Source organism: Urocampus carinirostris, chromosome 10 (genome assembly GCF_059441175.1).
Source record: "Urocampus carinirostris isolate Australia breed hairy pipefish chromosome 10, RoL_Ucar_1.0, whole genome shotgun sequence".
Classification (NCBI taxonomy): Eukaryota; Metazoa; Chordata; class Actinopteri; order Syngnathiformes; family Syngnathidae; genus Urocampus; species Urocampus carinirostris.
In genome coordinates, this window is record NC_142358.1 from 4,640,510 (window position 1) to 4,667,395 (window position 26,886).

The window sequence follows — 26,886 nt, forward strand, 5'->3', positions numbered from 1 at the left end:
TAAATACGTAAGTATCTTCAGTTGTAGGAATTTTTGACGTTTTCACAAAATAACTTGGCTTGCATCAGGTTTTGAATCAATAATTTGAGACAAAATGACAGACAAAATGAGCCTCAGCACTCATAAGTGACGGCGGGAGGGAGTCGAATTTTAAGTCGCTCGACACTCAAAACGCTTAAAATCGCTGGATGAAAGTACCGTAGAAATACTACGACAGTAATGCGGTAATAGAGAAATGCCCCTAGAGGTATACTAAACAATATCACAAAACTAACGATTCAATATGGTACTTTAAAACAAAGACATAGTACACTACATCAATTAAAAATAAATAAAAAATAAATAACTACAGAACTAAATACCAAGTTAAGTGCAAGAAGGGCATTTATGAGCTGGCTCTCTTCAATAAATTGAGAAAAAAGCCGTTTTGTCCAATGAAAAAGACTGACTTAACCAATTACCAACAGCAATGACGTAATCTCGAAGCGACGAGATCTCATTAGCTAAGATCGGCGTGCAGAAGAATAAAAACTCATACAGCAAAACCAAAGTAACGATGATGTAATGCGTTGAATCTTTGTTAACGAGGAATTAAATGATAATGACAATTTAAAGGAAAAGGTTGCGTCCCCAGCATGGATGATGCATCTGGGACACAGGAACATGGTGAAATGAGAACACTGAGTGTATAATACAAGATAATTATACAGAATAGTTTAAAAAGAAAGAATGTTTAAATAACAAAACTAATCATCTCTCGTTGAATATGCGAATGGCAAAAGGGTAAGAATTTTTAAGACGTGTAGTTATGCTCCTAATAAAGCAAGGGCGAGTTAAACAAAGAAGACGACTGGAAACCGTCCATAATTTCAGTGTCCATCTTTTCGTTGGTTATAAATGGACAAATTCAAAAGAGGCGTAATACGTAAAAGGATTGTTTCCTTAGTTTTTCTCATATTCAATAATTGATTACTAGTGGTATGAATGATTTCGAATTATCAAAAATTGAAAGAAGTTTGAAAATGACGACATATTATCACAGGGAAGAAAATTCGAGACTAGAAATCATTAATAACGTAGCTGAAGCTATTTCAGTCACTGAATGAAATATTTCTTTTAAAAAGAAAAGAAAAAGAAAAACAAAGGGAACTAAGACAATTGCGTAAAAACGAAGATTGTTGCGCGGAATAAAAGATTAAGATAGTAATATAAAATAAATACGATTCAACAAGATAATTCATAAGTGACAAGTAGGTATTGCTTTATATCGAATCAACAATAAGAGATTATGATTACAGAGGGATGAAAAGACAATTAGAAATTTTTGACATTGAGTTCGAGTTGGCAGTTTTTTTTTTAGGACAATTGAGTCCACACTGAATTTTTTAGAATGAGTGTTACGTTCGACAAATGATTAATAAATGTGAAACAATAGCTGACTTATGGTTTGTTTAAGTTAAAATGAAACATTGTCTATGGAAAAGAGCATTTTTTTTAGAAGACAATGAGAAAAAGATTGATCAATCCTGGAAAGGATTAAAGGAATTAAAAATAACGGATTAGTGGATTTCGAGACATATCATGGTGATTTAAAAATATAACTGCATGGGAAATGAATGGAAATTAATTAAACTAAGATAATTAATGTCTACTAGTACTTAAATTTAGAGAAAAATTTAGAAATTGAATAAACTGGCTAATTTACTAAAACATCTCAGTACGTAAGCACGATAAAACTTAACGAGACTCTAAGTGCCCCTGAATTCCACAAAATACCTAGTATATTGTTTTGCTTTAATTCTGAAAGAAAAGGAAAAAGAAACACTAAGACAAACATACAACATAAGTTATTTAAATAAGGATAATTTGCTGAAAATTGGGTATGAAAAACTTGAGACAAAAGTATGAAAAACAACACATTAGGTAGTGTTTTTGGAGTTCCCCAGGGTCTTGAAAAGTACTATATAAATCCAGACCATTTATGATGGAATGGAATATACCTTTACGGACATAGTTACAAAACGGGTTCACATATTGTAGCTGACTATTAAATTTGGCATGACACTCCATCTTCAGAGTTAGGTAAAGGATCGGAAAAGATAAGGTTATAGTTATAATTAATACAATATTTACACAAGAATGTGCATTTAAAATGTTACATACAGTTGAGGTTTGTGTAAATATGCATTTGGTGAAAAATAGTCATTGTAGTGCAAAAAAAGTTGTCAGCATTGTGCAAAACATATAACAGTATTTTTATAGATAAGCTATGAAAATAAAAGGAAATTATTAAAAGGATCAATATCTAATTGAAGGCAAATAAACATAGACATAACATGTTGTTTTGCTTTAGAATAAGAAGATACGTACCACGCAATACATAAAATTTTATTATAGAAAAAGATGCTGAGCACAGGGGTGAACGAATTAATCAGATAGATAGATAGATAGATACTTTACTCATCCCCTGAGGGAAATTCACATTTCCAGCAGCATCCCTGAGCTGAGAACAATACAATAATAAAGCCAAAAGAATACAATATACAAATACCCAGTGTGACGTGCAAATGCCCACTTTAGCATGTTATATAGAGTAACTAAATAGTGCTACACAGAATACATATTGCAGTAAGATTCGGTAATGTCCAATGTAGGTGGTGTTGTTTAGTGTACGTATTTTTGCGAGTTGAAACCCATATCCATAGGATAGAAAGTAATCCAAGTGTTGCAAGGCACTGATAAAGTAAGCAAAAATAAAAAAACAAATAAATAAATCACAAAAGTAGCGAAAATAACACGGGAGCTGCTGGAGTGGCTGCCATTCGTGACGGCGCCGGAAGTAACATTATCCAATACATTTTTCCACAATTGGGTCAGGATTAAACCTCTAGGGTTTAATCCAGCCATTCATGTGCAGTATACCAAAGGAGAACAAGAAATGGGATGGTAAAGTATTACAATAATGTAAATCCTACTACAGAAATTCTATGAAATTACTAGAAAACGGAATATAGAGCTTGAAAACCGGGACATAGTATATGGTACGGCTATAATTCTAAAAAGACCAACTACAGAAATTCTGCAAGAATACTGCTACAAAACTACAACAGCATTAATACTAGCGCTACTAAAAAAAATCCTTCAAAAATACTACAACAGACTTCGAAAATATTACAGAATTTTATTTTGTAAATATTATAAGATACTACTGCAGGAATGGTTGAGTTAAGTGCAGACCGGACCAGAACTCAATCGCTTAACGACCAGTTACTTTTATTTAGCAAAATTGTCTAACGCTCAGGGACAAAACAAAACAGAAACTGGCTTACAGGCAAACGGGAACTCAGACTAGGAATACTCATAAAACAGGCTTTTACTCAGAATGGGCAAGCCCTTGAGAAGGACACACGCAAATTAGACGGTCGCCACGGCGACCATGCTGGACATGACAGAAATACTACATACGTGCACAACTACAATAACACAGTTGTACCTCTACTTATACGTTTAATTGGTTCTAGCAGTAAATATGGAATGATGAAACTATTGTAAATCGAAACACATTATCAATTTGAATCGATTGGATTGAAACGGGATTAGTCCGTTCCGAAAGCAAACGAACCTTGTTGAATCAACTGCAATTGCCCTGAAGGTATGCTGGTGTTCAGTAGGGGTTCATACATATACACAAAATAGATAAACATGAAATAAATACAATGAAATATAACATCATAACTGTAAATGAGAAAAACTGGGTGTGTCCCCAGGTTCGTGACGCCAAAAGTTTGCCCACCCTTGACTTAGAACCATTGTTTTTGGGACGATGGACTGGTGGTTAATTGCGCTTTTAATGACGGATTTCTTTTTAGGTTCTTTTTAAGAAGCAGAATGTTGGGAAAAAAAAATTTGAGCTGATTGTAGGCGATGATGAAATAGGTCGATAAATTCTCTATAGAGCGTGACGTCTCGTTTGGTTTCATGTTATAGTCATCATAGTTCCATTCCACTCCATTTAGTTATTAGTATCGATACGACGACACACACACACGCACACTGCTGTCGTCTTAAAAAAACTGAATCGTCTCTGCACCGCACAACACAGTGGCCACGATCACACTCTCAGTCCGCTCTTGGCGCCCATACTCAGTCATCCCTCTCCTCAGAGCGCCCTAAACCTTGCTTCCTTGATTGAGTAGAAGGACGTGTATGAATAGTGCAATTGCGATAGAAGAGAAGTTTGAATTACTGAAATTCCGAGTATTATAGGATGAGTCAGACGAAAGAGAAACGTGCAACCAGTCGGAGTGCCGATGGACTACCAGAAACCAAATGTGTTAACGACAGTACAGACTAAAGTGACGGATAATATGCTAAACCTTAATGTGACGATACAGGCGAGAAGGGTACCGACACACCAAAGTCCGGAAAAACCTACACCCACGGCGACAGCACTGAAGAGTGAGGTTACAACGCCGACAGCCAGAAATGAGTGCACGGCCAGTACGTAAAATTCGGGAAATTGTGTAGAAGAGGAAAACCATAACCCTAACTCGGTAGTTGTGTAGGCGCATGGCCTCAATGTGCACTGACTTTGATTTGACTAATTAACTTAAATTTTTGTGGGCCATCTGTCTTGTTTTATGTTTGTTCAATGTTGTAAGTGTTTGTATTCTTTCCTGTATTCTTATCTTTCTTGTCTTATATGGTTGTCCAGCGCTGGCGTTTAAGCGGCCCACGTAACTGAAAGGATTAACAGAAAAATATCGAAGGAAAAGGAAAAAGGGAACGATACAGTGCTCATTGAGGCGAGGAAAACGTTTTTAAAGAGGATGACGGTTTAAAATGTATTGTTTTAGATAGAACCGATGGCACGTCTCGTTAGGAATCGAAAACGTTCGTTTTTTTTAAGAAATCGTTTTGACGCTAAGGGTGTGCAACATAACGTCCGAGAGCCTATGGAGTTCCCAGGAAAATAAATGTTTTTTCAGTTGGAGAACGATGAATTTAGGGGTGAAAAGTCTAGAAAAATTATGTTTGGTTATTTTAGGTGCTTTAGATTATGTTAATGCCAGAATAACACCTAGAAAGGATAGAATAATATCAAAAAGAAAAAAGTTAACCTATTCCGGTTTTCAGTTCAAAAAGGGAAAATTAAGGAACGTGAAGACGAGGAAAAATCCAATTGAGTGAATTGGAATGGAGTAATTTGAGAATGAAAAGCATTGTTATACGAAAGTAGTGGAATAGCGTGAGTAAATTCTTTCTTTTCGTTGAATATGGAGGGAAAATTCATTGAGTCGAATAAAAATGAGTAAGATGAATCATTGTGGATCAATGCACGTCATTTTCACATTAAATAGGTGAGGCTAAGATAGTAGATTGAATTGGTTTGGAAAGAAAAATAATAAATAAATAAATAAATAAATAAGTGAGATGGTTATATGTCAATTTCCCATTAAACTAGTGGGCTAAAAAGCATGTGTTAGAGGGCGTAGGAGAAGGGAAAGTTATGTAGAAAATGGATAGTTGGCAGAGCAAGTAAGGAAGTTACAAATACAGAAAGATAAAAGTTAGTAAAAGAAGGTAAAAAGGGGAAGAGGTAGTAGGCATTGAGGAAAAGAGAAGAGGGGGACATGCAAGTGACAAAAGGAAGGAATGTAAAGGGGAAAAGGTAATTGAATGAAATATTTTTGTTGACAATTGGCCGCAGTAAAGAGAACATATATTCCGGGTGGACGTGTATAGCTAGATACCATCAGACAACCGAGAGGTATTCCAGATGAATTTAAAGCTAGGAATGAAATTAAGTCTGGATTGGAATCGATATTTATCTGGATAACTCCGAAAAAGAACGCAGAATGGCTTAATTACATTTATTGATTTATTACAACCAACGACGTTTTATTAATTACATTAACGAGGCCTTTAGTGCAGTAGGAGAGCAAAGCGATTTTCTCTTAGCCAGTAAAGGAGGCGTGTGTCATATGATATAGGAGGAATGCTGTACTTATATACCTTTAAACACAGCCGCAGCAGGAAGCTTCACAAAAGCAATGTCGAAAATTCGTGAGTTGAGCAATGAAGTGACAGTGAATACTGAGAAGAACAGTATTTCTTTTGATTGGTTCTCGTCTACATTTGGGTACTGGGGTAGTCTGTTAGCGAAAGGGGGATTCTTGTACTAGCTGTCGTAATAATTATGTGTTTGTTGTGTTTCTGTGCCATACCTATTCTTAAAAGAGGAATTCTTAAGACTTTTGGAGAACAAATGACAATAGTGGCTAATACTAGGGTGGCAGAAGCTCAATGAGCACAGTTAGTGATTAAATATCCAAGCCTATTCCTTAGTGAGGAAGAACAGATGACTCAACTAAATTCAACGCCTTGAATTTTATCTGGCAACGTTGATAGCCAGTCTACATTATAATAAAAAATGGAGCATCTGCGGAAAGAGACACATATGATGATCTGGACTGAATACGATATCAATTAGCACTATTGTTAAACACGCAACACACTATATAGCACTAGGAATAACAGCAACAAATATATTGGTTTCTGATTGTGATTCTTTTGTTGGTATGTCACACTGCCGGGGAACAGGCTGCTGTCTGGGATGGTCAGGATGCATCGTCGCTTCCGGGTTTTTGGCTGCATGGAAACTGAGCGTGATGCCTGCTGGGATGAACACTCACTCCAACATCTGACTTCACGACACCCGTTGACGAATACGACAGTGCATGGTCTTCAAATTGTTCACGGGGGTCAGGCCAAAGGCCAATGTGTACACTGTATCACTATCCAGTCATGCACTCATCTTGAAATGTATCGACGACTGTTACCAAAATTTGTTATCACTTATCAGTTCAATTATTCATTTACCTTTATCACGTACCGATCAACCGTCGACGGTCCACGTGTATTATCCAGTATGTACGGATAGAGATAAATGAAGGGGGGGTTAGTGCATGGGTCAGATGTTTGGAGTGTTGGGGGTTTTTGTAAATGAGACATGAACAATGAAAGTTAGAATGATCACAGCAGGCTGACCGCCAGAATTTTATTTTATTTTCGATTCGCGTAAACTCTGTCCGTGTATTGATGTCTATGATTTGTAATACTTTACCACTACCCTGTATTCATTTTTGATTTTAATTTCTGTTCAGAATGGGAGTATAAACTCCCAATGGGGGGATATGTTGTGGTAAATACACTTGCATTTGTAGAATAGATTTGCATACATGTAGAAATGTAGAAAGACTTGCTTACAGTTGTGGGAAAAGGTCGGGTAGACATCCTTGAAGATACTCTTGGCAGACATTAAGTTTCCTTGAAGATAGCGTGCAAGGGACGGGACGCTCTGTACTTGATACGTGATACAGGACCGCCTTTTGGGGTGTAATCGAAGCTTAATCGTCGCTACCAGCTTTAAAAACACTGTCATGTTCCCAGCTCTCCGAGATCTTCATTGACGCATCAATAAAGTTGTATCTCCCTCCACGCGGCTGGCTCCTGTCCATTTTCCTTATCCACATATGAGAAGACTTTTCTCTCGATTATCGAACCTCCAATTTCTCCAACACATTCATCACACTGATAACAGCCCAATATGTCATCACGGTTTTCATCTAATGGGAAAAATATACCCGACATTAAAATGTTTAATCAACCGATACTACCGATACTACTTGTTAAAAAAAAAACTCAAGCATGTATATATTATTACTTATCTTGTGTAATAGATAGCAATTCTCTATCACTGTCATGTGTGCAAGGAATGGGATAGCTTAACATCAGTCGCATGGCTCATCATGTGGGCAGGCGGTCGTAGTTATACGGGTTTCTGAATTTTAGTCAGTACAGTACATTGAGTTTGGTTTTGAGATTATTTCTGTCGCATTCCTGCATGTAATGCATACTTTTTTATTTGACTACTGGGCTTGAAGATTGAGATTGACAATTGCAGACACTGTCTGCAGAGGAGTGTTTTAATCACGGAACACTGCATTTTTTTCTGTTCTAGATATTTCCCCGCTGATTTTTTCAAATGTAAGAAACAGATCTGAATGAGTTCATTTTCATGGCTGTTTAAGCCTGCGGTTTGTACAAAAACAAAGAGAGTTTCTGTCTTAAACTTGTGCATGCAACTTTTATTCAGGTGTGTTCTGTAGTCTGAAAATAAATGTTATGTTTTACTGTGTTCACTTGTGTGCATTAGTTTCCTTCATCCAGGATATGTTGATACTGCATAGCACTCTGTCTAGTAGACATATTCCAACATACCCGCTAAAAAAAGCCCCATGTGTATTGGGTGATTTTTCCGGCTTTTAATTCCCCCCCATGGCGCAAATGCTACATTTGTTTCCATACATGAATCGTGTAAGTCTATCATTCCAACAAGCCGTGTACAAACTAGCACAACTTGTAAACAAAAGTGGAGGAAACGAGCACTGTAGTTTGGTGAGTGACATGGAAGAAATTATACTTTATTACAAAATAAAATGCAAAAACAATATCAATTTGTGTGATATGCAAATGGATGAATTAAAAAATATTGATGAAATAAACGTCAAACATTGAGGCGTTTGTTACTTTATACCACTAAGTGGCAAAAGTATTCCATGTTGAATGCCCCCCCCCCTATTTTTGAAATAAAAAAGTTAATCAAACATGAAACAACTTGTGCACGTCTTTGTTGTAACATACAAGGTACTTTGTGCCCAAAATACTGAATAGCCTACTTGCCCATGAACACCCCCCCCCCGCTCGAAATAATCATTACCTTTTGTTGCATACAAAAAAGTTTTTTTTTTTTTTTCATTTCAAAAATATATAATTCGGTGATTCTTGTAATCCAGATTTTTACATTTAAACTAGTTTATATGACACATTGCAGGTATGCCATCATTGCCATGACCGTCAGAGGACGCTGAAGGTTATATGGTTTAACACTGATTAGTATACTAAAACAAGATCACGTTTCAACAATAATATGTGAAATTCTACAATATTGATTTCAACATTTAAAATATTGTATGATAAAAACGCCTGAATATTTTTGACATGGAAATGAGTCTAGAAATAAAAAAAAAGACATTGTACGCACGAAATAACTTTCATGGCCGCCAGAGGACGCTCAAACGTTTACCCAAGATCTAAAGCGTTGTACTGTATTGTTTTAATTACAATTTTAAAAAGTGGTAAACAGATTAAATGGCTACATTCTAATTCATTGCACAACAATTTCTGTTAACGAAAACATGGTAAATTAAAACGTATTGACTGTAAAGTGCACAATTATTGGAGAGATCCATAAAAGCTTGCATTGTTTTAAAATGACTGTACAACAATTGTGATATCAAACTACGCATACTTCTTTTGAGTGAATTCACAAAAGTATTTGTGAAACTAAAACAAAATTCCAAACATCGGTTAAGAAGGAAGTGAAAGAAATGTATCTTAATTTGAAAAACCCGTTAAAAGAAGTAGTATTGGCACAATTTGGCTGACTTGATGACGCAAGGAAAAACAACATGAGTCAAAAGGTTGCCTTCCTCCACTCTGCTCAATTATTCCGAATGTAAACGTAGAGTTCACTTTTTATTGAATTTATTTTTTCCTTAATGTTATTTGGACTTTTTAAAAGTATGTTTTAAAATAAAGCGAATATCAAAAACGGTGTTACAAAAGAAGGCGTGAGGAACTTTCTCCAGAATGGAGGTAACAAGTTAATCTTTCACTTATATCTAATGCCATTTGTTTATTTTTCATGTTGCTGTTTTTGCTATGTATAAAATGTGAAAGTGAAACACTTTTAATATGTTTTATGGTTATTTTTATTTTAAGTGCTTTTCGTGATTACATCACTGCTGGTTTAAAAAGTCGTATCTCGCGGTTATTTAAAAAAAAAAGTTTTTTTTTTTAATTTATTACAATTTTGTAATTTTTCTAATAGAAACACGCAGGGATTACATAAAATGACCCAGTGTTCATTTTACCTCTGAAAAGTGATGGGTCTCGGGGACTCGCATTCTCAAAAACCTATGGGTCCCAACAGAGATCTATGGGTCCCCAAAATTTAGTGTTATCGAGGTTGAAATTGTAAATCGGTGACAAATATATAATAAAAATCTATATATTCATTCAGTTTTAATCATCACTGTTTATTGGTAATACAAATCAGTTATCACTTCAAGATTTTTCAGTTCACAACAATATTGTACATTAAACAAAATAATATTGCTGAAATAATTATATTAATCCATATTTTCATTCAGTTTTAATCATCAGTTAATTGGTAATACAAAGCAGTTATCACTTTAGATCTTTCAGTTCATGTATTCTTCGTGGTTTGCTGTCCCGCCACAGTTGTAATGCCTTCTCAAGGTCCAATCCATTATCATCCTCCTCATAGCATAAACAGGAATATAATTTAGTCAATTTTGGCAGAAAAGTTATTTTCTTGCTATAAGTATTCTTTTCTTTATTTTCTTTTGTTGAATCGTTCGCTTAAACACACGTGTTTTCCTTGCCTGCGCGATCTTTCAAAGAATTTCCATACCTGTCAACCTCCAAGGCTCCATGCTCTTACAAAATGTTGTATTTTCCCTTACAAAAAGATCTTACACCATATTTTTTTCAAACGTGTTTATGTAGTTTAACATGTAATATTGTACATGTGTTTCGTTATATCATATACATTGTTAATCAACATTTTGTTGTGAGATACTGAGTTGCTCGACATGAATGAGGTTTATTATAAAAAACGTTAAAAAATTAAGTAGCTTAGCCGTTCACCGTAGAAGGAAAAAATACATGCAAATATAATTAAGTAGAATAATACATTTTCTTATTCAAATTATTAATTCATTTTCTGCATCAAATTATTGTTGGTAATATACCGATTAAAGGGATAACACAAACCTGTCTTTTTTCTCCAATTTCTACATTTATACTTCTTTTCTTAACTTCTTTACACAACATAATTCGTAATATCAATCATCAAAGCAAGTGAGCCATTTGAGAGCCGGCTCTCTTTAATGAGTTGAGACAAAAAAGCCGGTTCTCTAAAAAAAAAGACGGACTTCCTTTCACTACACAACTCGAACTGGTTTGACTTGATTGATTTGCCGTTTCGTGATAGTCGGTGTATACCGAATGGTACCCATAATTGACAAATTTGCGTTTTTCCGTACGGATTTTCTTGTACCTCGTACACGGTTTAAAATGCATAATAAACATACTTTGTACGGCAAAAACGTACAGGTTGACAGGTATGTATTTCTCCGCCGTTTTTTCGTGCTGGAATTATTGCCGTTGTTATCACTTTCTGCATTATGTTTTGACTTATTACTGACACTGAAGAAATTACCAATTTTGTGTTGATTTTCACCTTCCCTCGTCGACAACCACCACAACAATGACTTGATCTCGAAGCGCCGAGATCGGCGTGCAGACGAAAACTCGAACCGCAAGACCAAAACAACAATGGCGGATCTGCCTGACGGAAAGTTTGGAGTGCGGTAAATCTTTGTTAGAAAAAAGTAATCGGGTAATAATGACAATTTTGTGTCCAAAAAGTTGCGTCCCGGGGACGCACGTTGATTTGAGACTATGCGTCCCCAGCAAAAATGATGCGTCTAGGACGCTGGGAGCCGGGCAAACGAGAACACTGATGACCCCTCCAAAAATTGAAAAAATGTTTAAAACAGTTCTATAATGACCTATATTAGCTAATAAAATAAAATAAAATTAAAAAAAAAACCACCATCAAATCAGTAACAATACAATGATCCATGTATTTTTTTCTCATTTAGATTTTTTTCTCCTTTTTTTAAATTGAATACGATCAATTGATGTTTCATATTTATATAGTATCACAAATTTTAGCTGATTATAAGTGATATTTTGTTAACTAATATTTTTTTAAAATTATGAAGTGGCACAGAGTATACTTTTAAAATATCATAATAATTAACGAGAGATAAACTGTGCGAACATTGTCAAAAAACAAATTGTAAACATGTATACATTTAAAGTATATTTAGCTTAAATATGTTTTGATTAAGGCAGCACGGCGGCGCAGTGGTTAGCGCTTGTGCGGCACAGTTCATGTCATGGGAACCTGTCGTGGGTTCAAATCCAGCTCCAGACTTCCTGTGCGGAGTTTGTATGTTCTCCCCGTGCTTGCGTGGGTTTCCTCCGGGCACTCCGGTTTCCTCCCACGTTCCAAAAACATGCATTTCAGGTGAATTGGCCGGTCCAAATTGTCCATAGGTGTGAATGAGCGAATGAGTTGTCTGTCCCTGTGTGCCCTGCGATTGGCTGGCAACCAGTTCAGGGTGTCCTCTGCCCACTGCCCGGAGATGGCTGGGATGGGCTCCAGCCCCCCCGCGACCCCACTGAGGATAAGCAGTGTAGCTAATGAAATGAGATGAGATGTTTTGATTATGTATAAATATATTTAAAAAAAATCTGAAACATTACCATCCATCCATTACCTGCACCGCTTATCCTCAGTAGGGTTGCAGGGCATAAATAAAAACTAAAATGAGTTGAATCGTGCGTAAATGTTTGAAAATAAATTTATGAAAATAAATTATAAACATATTTTATAAATAATTAAACTAGCTAAATGATGTATAATAATATATACAAAATAAATTGTAAAACCATAAAAGTATGGATCAAAACAAAATCTATAATAAAAATAATTTCTAAAAAGAATAAAAATAGATTAATTAATTATGTATCAAATAACTGAATTCTTCGCAATTAGCTTTGCAAAAATTATCACGCACACGAGGTTTCATATTTGTGACAGTGCCATTCACAGGCAGAGCATTGCTATTGCACCTTTCTTTCCTATGCAAACAAGGACTCACATTTTCCTCTACAATTGTGCACAAAAGCGTAATTTGTTTTCTTAGCTCACTATCAGCAGTGAGCCTTCCTATAAAACCTTCCGTGGCGTCAAGAGATAGCCAGGGTGGGAACCAAAAAGCCCCACGGATAAGAGGGCCCCAGAGGATGGGACCCTAAGAGGTTACTGGGTATCAAATGATAAAATAACCCCAGAGGAGTGCAGGGTTTGTGCAGATCTTTGAAATCTGTGAAAATGCTTTAATTTTAATATCTTGTTTTCAAGGTCAGGAAAATGCTTGATTTTTTTGTTGAGGTACATGAAAATGCTTGAAATTCTTGCCATGTTTCTGACTTGACCGACCACGCATTTAGCATAGAAAATTAAGAAATAATAATATAATCAAGTTGGCTTAAAAATGACGCCAACACAATTGTTGCAATTGAATTATTTTTTCGTTTGAAGTGTCATCGCCCCCTACAGATGCATTAGGACAGTGGTGTACATACCGGTAAATTTTGATACAACCGGGGTTCGTATGGGTGCTTGAAATCCTTGAAATGCTTGAATATTTATGTTGTTTTCAAGGTCAGGAAAATGCTTGAATTTGGGGTGAAGTGCTTGAAAATGCTTGAAATTGTTGCTTTTGCCATATTTTTCGGCAGTTTGACTATACACTACGCAATAAATGAAGGAAATATTTTTTTTAAAAGTGCATGAAAATGACGCCGACACGTTTGCTCTGGTGGCTTGTCATGAGGGCTTTGGTCATATAACGCATCACCGCCCCAAAAGGACAGCTCTATTCAGAAAGTCGTCTCTATCGGCTCGACCCACTGAAAAGGGGCGTCTCTTTCGGCTGTGGGTTTCGGACTGTGCCGATATGTGTCGGTCAGGTCCTGGATTTGTGTACTATGTTCTGGTTTTGTTTACTTTTCAGAAGTTAGTGCCCAAAATACAGCAATGCATTGATTTTTGCAATTGGGAGATGGAATAAGAGTTTTCTCTGTCCACTCCTCGCATCGGTCCGGTATTGCAGTACCTCCGGGAATGGTGCATTTGCACTGATTGCTACCCGGCCCTGTGGCTAGGACCTTGACCCAGCCTTTTGGCTGGGAGCAAGTGTCTTGGCTTCTTGGCTTTGTAGTGTATTATGATTTGACCGATAACGGATAATGGATAATTGATAAAGAATATAGAACAATAAACCTTTACAACCCCCCCCCCCCCCCAAAATGGTTTTTAATGTTTTTATCATATATCATCAATAATAATATAACATTATGCACCAAATCATTAGGTAATTAGTAAATTAGTATGTTTGCAACGGATCCTCAAAAAACAGATGAAATATAAATTTAAATATTCACAAATATACGGTAAAAAATTAATTGTAAAATCCAAAACAACTTCAGCTTTTAAAGATTTTCAAAAAAACGGGGCACAGAAACGCAGTTTCATTTTCATACCCTATTCAGCTGCTGGTTTTATGTTTTGCTTAGAATATGTCAAGTTTTTTTGTCGTTTTTCCTGCGGGCAGTGCCTGGTCACCTATGGATTGATTCACACAGGTTTCCTCTTATAGTTGTAGAGCAGATAAGCCCAGCACAAAACTGACTTAGACCTTTTTTGTTTCAAATAACTCACTTTGGAATGTATGGAACGACTATGTCCTCTTTTATACAGTTCCCAGTGGTACTAGTTCACCATGTACCAGAATGAAATCTGATAAAATCAAGTTTTGAATGTAATTAAAACGTCCAAGGCTATGTAAAAGCATTGCCCTACTTACGGTTGAATTGAGTTGAATTTGAACGCGAGTTGCCTCAGTGCTATATTTTGTATGGAATGTATGTTTTAGGTTTATTTAAGTATGCTTAAGGCTTTTATAAGTAACCTGTATTGTCCATCCATCCATTATCTTCCGCTTATCCGAGATCGGGTCGCGGGGGCAGCAGTCTTAAAATGGAAGCCCAGACGTCCCTCTCCCCAGCCACCTCCTCCAGCTCATCGGACGGGATCCCGAGGCGTTCCCAAGCCAGCCGAGAGACATAGTCTCTCCAGCGTGTCCTGGGTCGCCCCTGGGGCCTCCTGCTGGTGGGACATGCCTGCAACACCTCCCGAGGGAGGCGTCCAGGAGGCATCCTTAACAGATGCCCGAGCCACCTCAACTGGCTCCTCTCAATGCAGAGGAGCAGTGGCTCTACACAGAGTCCCTCCCGAATGACTGAGCTTCTCACCTTATCTCTAAGGGAGAACCCAGACACCCTGCGGAGGAAACTCATTTCGGCCACTTGTATCCGGCATCGTGTTCTTTCGGTCATGACCCAAAGTTCATGACCATAGGTGAGGGTACGAATGTAGATCAACCGGTAGATCGAGAGCTTTGCCTTTCGGCTCAGCTCCCTCTTCACCACGACGGACCTGTACAGGGTCCGAATGACGGCAGACGCTGCACCGACCCGTCTGTCGATCTCCCGTTCCATCCTACCCTCACTCGTGAACAAGACCCTAAGATACTTGAACTCCTCCACTTGGGGCAAGATCTCCTCCCCAACCCGGTGGGAGCATACCACCCTTTTTCCGACTGAGTACCATGGTCCCGGACTTGGAGGTGCTGATCCTCATCCCGGCCGCAATGCTGAGGCCCCCAAACCGGACTCCATCCCCACCAAGGCTAGAAATTCTGTCCATAAAAGTTATGAACAGAATCGGTGACAAAGGGCAGCCCTGGCGGAGTCCAACCTTCACCGGGAACGAATCCGACTTACTGCCGGCAATGCGGACCAGACTCTGGCACCGGGCATACAGGGACCGCATAGCCCGGATAAGACTGTGCGGTACCCCATACTCCGGAAGCACCCCCCACAGGGCCTCCCGAGGAACACGGTCGAATGCCTTCTCCAAGTCCACAAAACACATGTAGACTGGACAGGCAAACTCACATGCACCCTCAAAGACCCTGCAGAGTGTGTAGAGCTGGTCCAGTGTTCCACGGCCAGGACGAAAACCACACTGTTCCTCCTGAATCCGAGATTCAACCTCCTGGCGGACCCTCCTCTCCAGTACCCTTGAATAGACCTTACCAGGGAGGAGAAGTGTTATTCCGCTGTAGTTGGAACACACTCTCCGGTCCCCCTTCTTAAAGAGGGGAATCACCACCCCAGTCTGCCAGTCCAGAGGCACTGTCCCCGATGTCCAAGCGATGTTGCAGAGGCCCGTCAACCACGACACGCCCACAACATCCAGAGCCTTAATGAACTCTGGGCGGATCTCATCGACCCCTGGGGCCCTGCCACCGAGGAGCTTTTTGACCACCGCGGCGACTTCAACCCCAGAGATGCGAAAGCCCAACTCAGAGTCCTGCGGCTCTGCTTCCCCAGAAGAAGACGTGTCCGTGGGATTGAGGAGGTCTTCGAAGTACTCCGCCCACCGATTCACAACGTCCCGGGTCGAGGTCAGCAGTGCCCCATCGGCACTATACACAGTGTCGATGGCACACCGCTCCCCCTTCCCCTAAGACGTCGGATGGTGGACCAGAAATTCCTCGAAGTCGTTCGGAAGTTGGCTTCCATGGCCTAGCCAAACTCCTCCCATGCCCGAGTTTTTGCCTCGGCAACTGCCAAAGCCGCATTCTGCTTGGCCAGCCGATACCTGCCAGCTGCTTCCAGAGTCCCACAGGCCAGGATGGCCCGATAAGACTCTTTCTTCAGCTTGAAGGCATCCCCCACCGCCAGTGACCACCAATGGGTCTGAGGGTTGCCACCGCGGCAGGCACCGACCACCTTACGGCCACAGCTCCGATCAGCCGCTTCGACAATGGAGGTGCGGAACATGGTCCACTCGGACTCAATGTCCCCCGCCTCCCTCGGGACTTGGGCAAAGTTCTGCCGAATGTGCGAATTGAAACTTCTTCTGACAGGAGATTCTGCCAGCCATTCTCAACAGATTCTCACAACACGCTTTGGTCTGCCGGGTCGGACCGGCATCTTCCCCCACCATCGAAGCCAACTCACCACCAGGTGGTGATCAGTTGACAGCTCCGCCCCTCTCTTCACCCGAATGTCCAGAACATGCGGCCGCAGGTCCGACGAAACGACGACAAAGTCAATCACTGAACTACGGCCTAGGGTATCCTGGTGCCAAGTGCACATATGGACACCCTTATGTCTGAACATGGTGTTTGTTATGGACCCCATTTTATGCTAGTAACTTTCAGCAGTCGAAAACTCCCATAATCTCCAGAGCCTTCCCCTCCGCTTTTTTCCCCTGTCATTAATTCTCTGTGTTAATAAATTGTGTGTATATTTCCATCGTCCTGGTTCATTGAATCCATTTTCTGGGGATTAGCAATTCATATCAGAATTCATGGAACTAAAAGTAATACCGTAATTTACAGAAGTCCAATAACGAAACACCACTCGGGTTCAGGTCAGGGGGGGCGTTCTATCCAATCACGCCCCTCCAGGTCTCACTGTCATGGCCCACGTGAGCATTGAAGTCTCCCAGCAGTACGAGGGATTCCCCAGTGGGCGCGCTCTCAAGCACACCCTCTAAGGACTCCAAGAAGGGTGGGTACCCTGAACTGCTATTTGGTGCATAAGCACAAACAACAGTCAGGACCTGTCCCCTAACCCGAAGGCGGAGGGAGGCTACCCTCTCGTCTACTGGGGTGAACCCCAACGTACAGGCGCCGAGCCGTGAAGCAACTAATATGCCCACACCTGCTCTACGCCTCTCATCACTCCAGAGTGGAAGAGAGTCCAACCCCTCTTGAGAGGACTGGTACCAGAGCCCAAGCCGTGCGTGGAGGTGAGTCCGACAATATCTAGTCGGATTTTCTCAACCTCACACACCAACTCGGGCTCCTTCCCTGCCAGAGAGGTAACGTTCCATGTCCCAAAAGCCAATTTCTGTAGCCGGGGATCGTCGCGCCAAGGACCCCTCCCTTGGCCGCTACCCAGCTCTCTGCGCACCCGACCCATTTGGCCCCTCCTACAGGTGGTGAGCCCATGGAAAGATGGTCCCACGTCGTCCCTTCAGGCTGTGCCCGGCAGGACCCCGTGGGTAAAAGTCCGGCCACCAGGCGCCCGCCAGTGGACCCCACCTCCAGGCCTGGCTCCAGAAGGGGGCCCCGGTAACCCGAGGGAAATTGAGGACCAACGTTTTGTCTCATCATAAGGGGTCTTTTGATCTGCGTTTTGTCTGGCCAATGAACCCCAAATACCCCCAATAAGCAGGTTAGCGCCTTACATGGCTGCACAGATCACGGCCGTTATTGGGAAATGTGAAGCACAATGTAAAGCGCTTTGGGAAGTCATTGACTTAAAAAGCGCTATATAAATGCAGATCATTTCATTTACGTAAGTCGAATGGTCGTAAGTAGGGGAGCGTCTGTATTGATAAAATTATGTTCTTGTCTTATGTAATTATGTCGATTGGACGGACACTCTCAAATACAGAACATTGTGCAAATTTCTCACTTCTTTGGCTTTCTAACAAGTTTAACAATTTCAAACACTTTCACCCAGTACTGAGTGTATCAGATATCTAATACCACGCCTGTAGAGGCATGATCTAGTTAAGCGTTCCTGGTCTACATGAAAAGAGGAGCAGATTGATAGCTTGTCCTCTTTCCTGCTACCTGGCTGGCTGACTGGCTGGCTCAACAAGTAAGAGGATGGTTTCAGATTTAACAACATGTTTTCTGGTTCTTGGGAATATTTTTTTCTGTACAAGGGAATCTCCCCAAATTGACGAGCATTACAGCGGGAAACTTTATGCTAGTAACTTTCAGCAGTCGAAAACTCCCATAATCTCTGGAGCCTTCCCCTCCGCTTTTTACCCCTGTCATTAATTCTCTGTGTTAATAAATTGTGTGTATATTTCCATCGTCCTGGTTCATTGAATCCATTTTCTGGGGATTAGTAATTCATATCAGAATTCAAAAAACTTAAAGTAATACCGTAATTTAAGTTTTCTCAGTGTAGGAAATTCTAGCATCCTTCAGAATAAAAAAAGATTTATGGTAGAGCACCAGCAACACCTAGAGGCAACTATGTTTACTGATTGCAGTAAAGAATAATTTGTTTCAATCCTAATGATTTTCAAAATAAAAGCTAGAAAAATCTCAACATAATGGTACTGGAGAAATTGGAAAATTGACACTGAAAGAACTTAAAAAAGTGCTTGAATTTGGCCATGTAAAAGGTGTATGAACGCTGGGACGGGACCCTCAGGGACCTCTAGTATCGAGTGACAACATGTCGAGTCAGCTTAAAAAGGTTCATCACCGTGTTCTTGTTTTTGTCTCGAGAGGAAATGTCGTTATCTGTGCTTTATCGCCCACTTCCTCCAATGTTTGCTACTCTAAAACTGCCTTTTTATGCGACGGACTCAAAGTGAGAGTGTCAAAGAGTTGTTTTTGTGGGTTTGTTTTGTTTAACCTAGGTTGGCAATCCAAAATGTTGAAAGATCCATATTGGACCCCACCAAAAAACAACATAATTGGAGCTTTAAAAAATGAAAAGCTTTATATAAGGCTCATTAAGAAGGAAACACACACATACTATTGATACATAACATGTATATATCCATAATAATTGGAAAACGTTAATGTTTGTGTCGTGTTTGTCGTTCTACAACAAGCGGTAGAAAAAAAAACTCACGGGGACTAAACTAGTAGATACAACAGAGATATAGAGACAGAGAGGAATAGAGAACAAGAGAGAGAGAAAACGAGAGAGAGAGAATTAGAAAAGGATGAAATAAAAGAGAAAGTGGAAAAAAAGGGGAGGCAGTTATGTATAGAAAGGAAGGAAAGGAAAAAGAGATAAAGAAGTCATATGAGATATAGAAGAGTGAAAGTCAAACAAAATGAGAAAGATAAAGAGAAAAAAAGAAGAATGAAGACAGGAGTGAGAGAGGGGCAGGGAGAGATAAACAAATATAAAGAAAGAAAGAGAAAAAGAGAGTACAAGAGAGAGAGAGAGAGAAAGAAAGAATGTAATGAAAAAGAGCCAGGGAGAGTAATATAGGTCCAGTTGCTTTGTGAGTGGTGCCTGGCATGGTCAACATCAAGTGGACATACAGTATACCAGTATATATATACTGGACTGTCTCAGAAAATTAGAATATTGTGATAAAGTTCTTTATTTTCTGTAATGCAATTAAAAAAACAAAAATGTCATACATTCTGGATTCATTACACATCAACTGAACTATTTCAAGCCTTTTATTATTTTAATATTGCTGAATTTGGCTTACAGCTTAAGAAAACTCAAAAATCCTATCTCAAAATATTAGAATATCATGAAAAAGTATACAAGTAGGCTATTCAACTAATCACCTGAATCATCTAATTAACTCGAAACACCTTGCGAGGGTTTCCTGAGCCTTAAAAACACTCAGCTTGGTTCAGTAAACTAAATCACAAGTATGGGGAAGACTGCTGTCCAGAGGACCATCATTGATACCCTCCATCAGGAGGGTAAGACACAAAAAGAAATTTCTCAAAGAGCAGGCTGTTCACAGAGTGCAGTTTCAAAGCATATCCACAAAAAGTCTGTTGGAAGGGAAAAATGTGGCCGGAAACGCTGCACAACCAAGAGAGATGACCGCAGCCTTAACAAAATTGTGAAGAAGAGCCGCTTCCAGAATTTGAGGGAGCTTCAAAGACAGTGGGCTGAAGCTGGAGTCCAGGTATCAAAAACCACAGTTCACAGACGTGTCCGGGAAATGGGCTACAATAGCCGTATTCCCATGGTCAAGCCACTTCTGAACTCAAGACAACGGAAGAAGCGTCTGACTTGGGCTATGGAGAAGAAGCACTGGACAGTTGCAGAGTGGTCCAAAGTCCTCTTTTCAGACGAAAGCAAGTTTTGCATTTCATTTGGAAGTCAAGGCGCCAGAGTCTGGAGAAAGGCTGGAGAGGAGCAAAATCCAAGTTGCTTGAAATCCAGTGTGAAGTTCCCACAGTCAGCAATGGTTTGGGGAGCCATGTCAGCTGCTGGTGTTGGTTCACTGTGTTTCATCAAGTCCAGAGTAAATGCAACTGTGTACCAAGAGATTTTAGAGCACTACATGCTTCCATCTGCTGAAAAGCTCTATGGAGATGAGGATTTCATTTTCCAGCATGATCTGGCACCTGCCCACAGTGCCAAAACCACCAGTAACTGGTGCACTGACCATGGCATCACTGTCCTTGATTGGCCTGCTAATTCCCCTGACCTTAACCCCATTGAGAATTTGTGGGGTATAGTTAAGAAGAAGATGAAAGACACCGCACCTGCAAATGCAAATGAGCTGAAGGCCGCTATCGAAGCATCCTGGGCATCAATAACACCTCAGCAATGCCACAGGCTGATTGCCTCCATGCCACGCCGGATTGATGCAGTAATCCGTGCAAAAGGATTCCTAACCAAGTACTGAGTGCATCAATGGACATTTTCAAATGTTTGATTTAGTTTTGCTGTTATAAAATTATTTTTTTACTTGGTCTGAGGAAGTATTCTAATATTTTGAGATAGGATTTTTGAGTTTTTTTCAGCTGTAAGCCAAAATCAGCAATATTCAAATAATAAAAGGCTTGAAATAGTTCAGCTGATGTGTAATGAATCCAGAATGTATGACATTTTTATTTTTATAATTGCATTACAGAAAATAAAGAACTTTATCACAATATTCTAATTTTCTGAGACAGTCCAGTATATATATATATATATATATATATATATAAATATATTTATATATATATATATATATATTTATATAATCGATCCATCCATCCATTATCTGCACCGCTTATCCTCAGTAGGGTCGCGGGGGTGCTGGAGCCCATTCCAGCTATCCTCGGGCAGTGGGCAGGTGACACCCTGAACTGGTTGCCAGCCAGTCGCAGGGCACACAGGGAGAGACAATTCGCTCACTCATTCGCACCTAGGGACAATTGGGACCGGCCAATTAACCTGACATGCATGTTTTTGGAATGTGGGAGGACACCCACTCAAGCAGAGGGAGAACATGCAAACTCCACACAGGAGGTTTTGATCTCATGACCTCAGAACTGTGCTAACCACTGCTCCACCGTGCTTTCATATATATATATATATATATATATATATATATATATATATACACAGTGGAACCTCGGTTCTCGACCATAGTCCGTTCCAGAACCCTGTTCAAAAACCGATTTGTTCGATCACCGAAATCGTTTTACCCATAAAAGTAATGTAAAATCGTTGTAATCCGTTCCAACAACCTGAATGTTTACCATGATTGTAAACATGAAGCTAACCCAGGCTAATCGTACGTTCGCGTTAGCGTAATCTTCCGTACGAAAGATTACGCAAACATGAACGTGTAAAAATAAAAAAATCAGGTCGTTTACACGTCATTTAGCACCCGGGTCTCCACAAAAAGTGGTGAGCGGTTAAAGGATAAAGAAAAGAATTATGAATAGGATTTCTTACCTTTGTGGTGGTCTGCAGAAGCCATGCTCTATTTCCTCAAAAGAAGGGAAACTCGCACACCTTCTTCATATTTTGCTATTATTTCTTTCTTGAATGCAATATTTGTACGCACTACTCTTCTTTTTTCACCTGTAGCAACTTTGCTGCTTGCACCGACCTTCTTCGTAGGCATAATTAGGGGCTAAAACACTCCGTTCACCGATATTAAAAGCCAAAAGAAGTGCGCGCCCACGTGATAACAGTTCTTCACGAGGGGTGGGGGCATTCTACACGATCTACACCCGTACGCCGCTCAGCATCGCACCCTAGCGTACCGGCGTTCGAACTCCGAAAAGCGAAGCAAGAATTTCTCGAAATTTTTGGTCGAGAACCGATTTGTTCGAACTGAGAGGCGTTCGAAAACCGAGGTTCCACTGTATATATACTGTATATATACACCCTCTCTTAGTAGCGGAAACATACTTTTTTGGTTTAAATAAAACACAATTCAAATCCTAGGTGAAAACACATGTACTTTCTCCAAAACATACTTTTGAGTTGATACATTTGTGATTATTGTATACAACTTGAAGATGCTAACATGTGTGACGTCTTTCTTACTACTACAGATACCCGAAAGACCATTTTGCAAAGCTAGCTTGTCACAGTGGAGTTTTTTGGCACGTAATGGCCATTTAACGCACACAACTAGGGCCGGAATAACGCTGAGTTGTGTGATTCAGTTCTTGCTTATTTTTCCCAGTTTCCTTCTCTAGCTACTACTGTTAGCCACTTGACATGAGTCAATGGCTCGCTGCTAGCCACTACTGTTATTGTAAGCAGCCTCATCCTTCATTGTCACTTGCCTTCCGCAGCTGCTCGTCCATGCGAACGTTGATGAGTCCTGTCATTGAGATATCTCCTGTTTTTTATCATTGTTTCCTTCTCTAGCAAACTGGATATTTCACCACTATTGTTATTTTTAGCTGCTTTGTCCTTTAATGTCACCCTGCATCCTCCACTTCTGCCACAATTTCCTTCTCCAGCCACTCACTAGACACCTAGTTTCAGGCTGTGTTTCACCTCTATTGTTATTGTTAGCTGCTCATGCTTCGTGCCTTTCACAGTGAACATCTCAAGAGTCCTGTGATTTAGGCATCTGTTGCTTTTCTTTCCAAGGTTTCCTTTTCCAGCAATCTGTAGCCACTTAGCTCTAAGCTATGTCACACCACTTTTGTTATTGTTTTCTGCTCCTTTCGTCCTTCTGTGTCACTCGCCTTCTGCAGAAAGCATCACCAAGTCATGTGATTCAGGTGTCTCGTGCTTTTATTTCCACTGTTTCCTTCTCTAGCCACAGATCTAAGCCACTTACTTCCCTCTGTGTAGTTTTCCATACTGCAAAATATGAAATCTTATGTAATTGGCAGAATATTTTGGCCATTATAGGTCATTTTGTTGCCTTGTTTCAAGATATTTCTCTGTCAAAATAAAAAAGATTATAGTTTAAAAAAAGGCAAACAGATATTTAGCAGAGGGTAACTCCTTTTTGCTCATTCTAAGAAAGGTTTTTTACACAGATTAGAAAAGCTAACATGTTTTATGAGACGGACTCAAAGTGAGAGTGTCAAAGAGTTGTTTTTGTGGGTTTGTTTTGTTTAACCTAGGTTGGTAATCCAAAATGTTGAAAGATCCTATTTCGGATCATTTTTCATTTTAATTCTTGGCTTCATCTTTCACACAATCCTCGAGTTCACTTCATTTTCTCGGAAAATCCTTTGCCTATGACAATGGCCGACTTTGTGTGGTTTTCCGACGGGTCATAAGAGGAAACCTCAATTGAACAATTCACCTCCGCGGGGTATGGGTCTTTATCTTGTGATGAGCAAAGCTCAAAGAAAAATGTCAAACCCGCTGCATGAGGCTACATCTGAAAACCTGAAGACAACAAAAAACAGCATATAAAACATCACTTGATGCCAAGCTAAATGTTACATTTGCCGTACGTTCTGTAGTTTTATTTATTTTCGCTATTAATGAGTATAGCTAAAATAATACCACTTGATAAGAAAGAGTGATTCTTTTTTCTTGGCCAAGGAACGTGTGGCCCTTACTTTTGGAACACTTAGAAGTATTTCAGACATATTTTTAAATAATAAAACCACACATAATCATATTTTTGTTATTTAATAATATTTATTGGTGCTCATCACAATATCTTGTCATAGTCAGTGCTGTAAAACAAAGTTAATATTGATTGATAAAGTTTAGCTCTCGTCCCTCCAACGCAAATTTTTGGAGTCATGTTTATTAAAGCAATTGTATATGAAAAAGCAATTGTATATAAAAATAGAAATTAGCATGAAAATAAATCGGATTTTGTGTTTGTGTTTTGATTTTTTTTTTCTAAAGATAACATTTAACAAATCATCAGATACTGGTCTCCAGAAGCAGGGTGTTGTAAGTTATCAGAATCAAAAAGACGGTTATCGTACATTCCTAATTTACCCCATATCAAAAATAAAAACACATGTACTATCTCAGATTTCAGGTACACAAATCTGTAATTATATCACACAACTTGCAAAAACTGATATGTTTGGCAGCCATCTTACTGCTACAGAAGTTCGAATGGAGATGTTGGGACGCTAGCTCTTTCTGTCAGGACCAGAACAGGAAACAGGACCCACTCGCGTAACTTTACTCACAGTTTTATTGGGGAAAAGAGAAAGGAGCGCACACTCGATCCGGAGATCGTTGGTCGCGTGGAGTAGGTTGCTCTTAGGCGGAAGTGGTATTTCCGTGGCGAGCGAAGGCAGAGTCGAGAGTGGGGAAAAAAACGATCGATGGCCGGGAGGAAAACAAGAGCAAAAACACAGGACAGACGAAAAAATGGCTTGCTGTGTAAAAACTGAGACCTACCAAAAGGCGACTGAGAGGACAGCGTTTAAATACTAACAGGGAGCCAATCTGTCAACAAGCTTCAGCTGGCGCCCACGGGCGGGGCCAATTGGGCGCCATGGCAAGCGTGACAGAAGCTGGCGCCTCACTGCGGGGGCCAATTGGGTGCCATGGAAACCGTGACACTTTCTTGTGGTGCTCATCCCACTTTATGGCCACTTACCACACTACTGTTTCCTTCTCGAGCCACTCACGTTAGCCACTTTTGGGCCCTCAACCAATGTGTTGAAAGCAATGATTCATTTTGACAATGAAGAAGAAATTCTTTTTTTACTCTCTGTGTTCGTTTATATCCTAGTTGTAACACAACAGATCTTTCTGAATAAAAGCTGTGAGTTTTTTTTACAAACCGAATATTCTGGGCACAAACGAGCTGCAGATTAATACCTGTAGAAATTCAAAAATGCAAAGACAAAGATTGGTGACAATTGCTTTTAGACAGGAAGAGCAGAGCACCATTCAAAACAAAACTTAAAGTACAGTCGTGCTGGAAATGTCCATGACACTACATCTCTTTGTGATAGCGCTGTGTTATCATTCAAGGACACTTCTGGCAACAAAATAAAACACAATTGAAAAGGTGGATAAGCTAAATAACAACGATCTAATAAATGAATAAGTCAAAGAGACACTGTAATATTTGACCACTAGATGTCGCTTTATTGTATTGTGCAACTGGAAATGAGTGCTAAAGGAATACAAACTCAGGAGACTTTAAGTGACCAAAAACGCAACATTGTACATCTCGTTTATTTGTCTAATCTTTTCAAGGAAAAAGTTGCTTTTTTAAAACCAAAAGTGGCAAACTTTTACCAAATTGGAAATCAAATGTGATCTTTGGAGCAGTTTATTCATGCCCATAGAAGCAAACGTAGACTAAAATACTAGTCTTGAGTTCGGATTTTTTTCATTCACATTTATAAAAAAAAAAAAAACTTTTTTGTTTAAATTGGTAAGCGTTTTCAAGAGAAGATAAGTAGTAGTCTTACACATAAAACTAATGTTGGTGAGTATGCTAATCTGGGCGGAGCATGGAAATGTCAACATTTAGATGACTTTCTTCCTGTTTTTTCCTTATAAAGATGTCTTGTTGCTGGACTTCTTTTTTCACTAGTGTGTTCCAGATGTCCCGTAGGACATTCAAGGACCCCTCAAAGAGAAATTAAGGGTGGAAGGGGGGTTGCATATAGACTTGTAAGCTTTGTCACGGCAGCTTTTTTCCCAGGCCTATCTTTCCCCCAGAAATAGTTTGTCAGAATCTCTCCAGCAGCCCGGCAAAAAAAAAATCCCACTCAAGTGGATTGCCAAATATGGCAAAGCGTCAGGCGTGTGCTGGGAAAGCCCACATGTAAAGAGCATGTCGGAAAACAGTTACTTTTTTTACATTAATGTTTGAGTGTGTATTATATAGCGCCCCCATTGGTTTAAAACTACTTCATTCATTGAAATGAAACAGATTTGGTTCAAATAAAAAGTAAATACATACTAATATCTCACATACATGATTTTAGGTTTAGAAATGTCTACTTATAGTAAACAACTTAAAAAAGCGTACATGTCTGGTGGCTATCTTACGACTACGGAAGCCCGAATCTATTTTTCCATGCTAGCTGG

At 39.6% G+C, this 26,886-nt stretch overlaps 1 protein-coding gene, 1 long non-coding RNA gene and 1 pseudogene across 5 annotated transcripts in view; 2 read left to right on the plus strand and 1 right to left on the minus strand.

Annotated features, from left to right (window-relative positions):
- The first annotated feature begins 9,518 nt into the window (after nt 1–9,518).
- Nucleotides 9,519–26,886, plus strand: part of LOC148357536 (capZ-interacting protein) — a 33,422-nt gene continuing 16,054 nt past the window's right edge. For all 4 annotated transcript variants that reach the window (XM_088346459.1, XM_088346461.1, XM_088346460.1 and 1 more), the window contains exon 1: nt 9,519–9,720. In XM_088346459.1, the coding sequence (XP_088202585.1) occupies nt 9,715–9,720 (6 nt within the window). In that variant the 5' untranslated portion in view covers nt 9,519–9,714. The remainder of the gene's footprint in view (nt 9,721–26,886) is intronic.
- On the minus strand, nt 10,238–13,539 carry LOC148357537 (uncharacterized). The gene is made up of 3 exons (XR_015851607.1): nt 13,372–13,539; nt 11,372–11,500; nt 10,238–10,407 (listed from the first exon to the last, which is right to left on the minus strand). It is a non-coding gene; the product is annotated as an uncharacterized LOC148357537 (long non-coding RNA).
- On the plus strand, nt 13,791–13,926 carry LOC148357538 (U2 spliceosomal RNA; annotated as a pseudogene).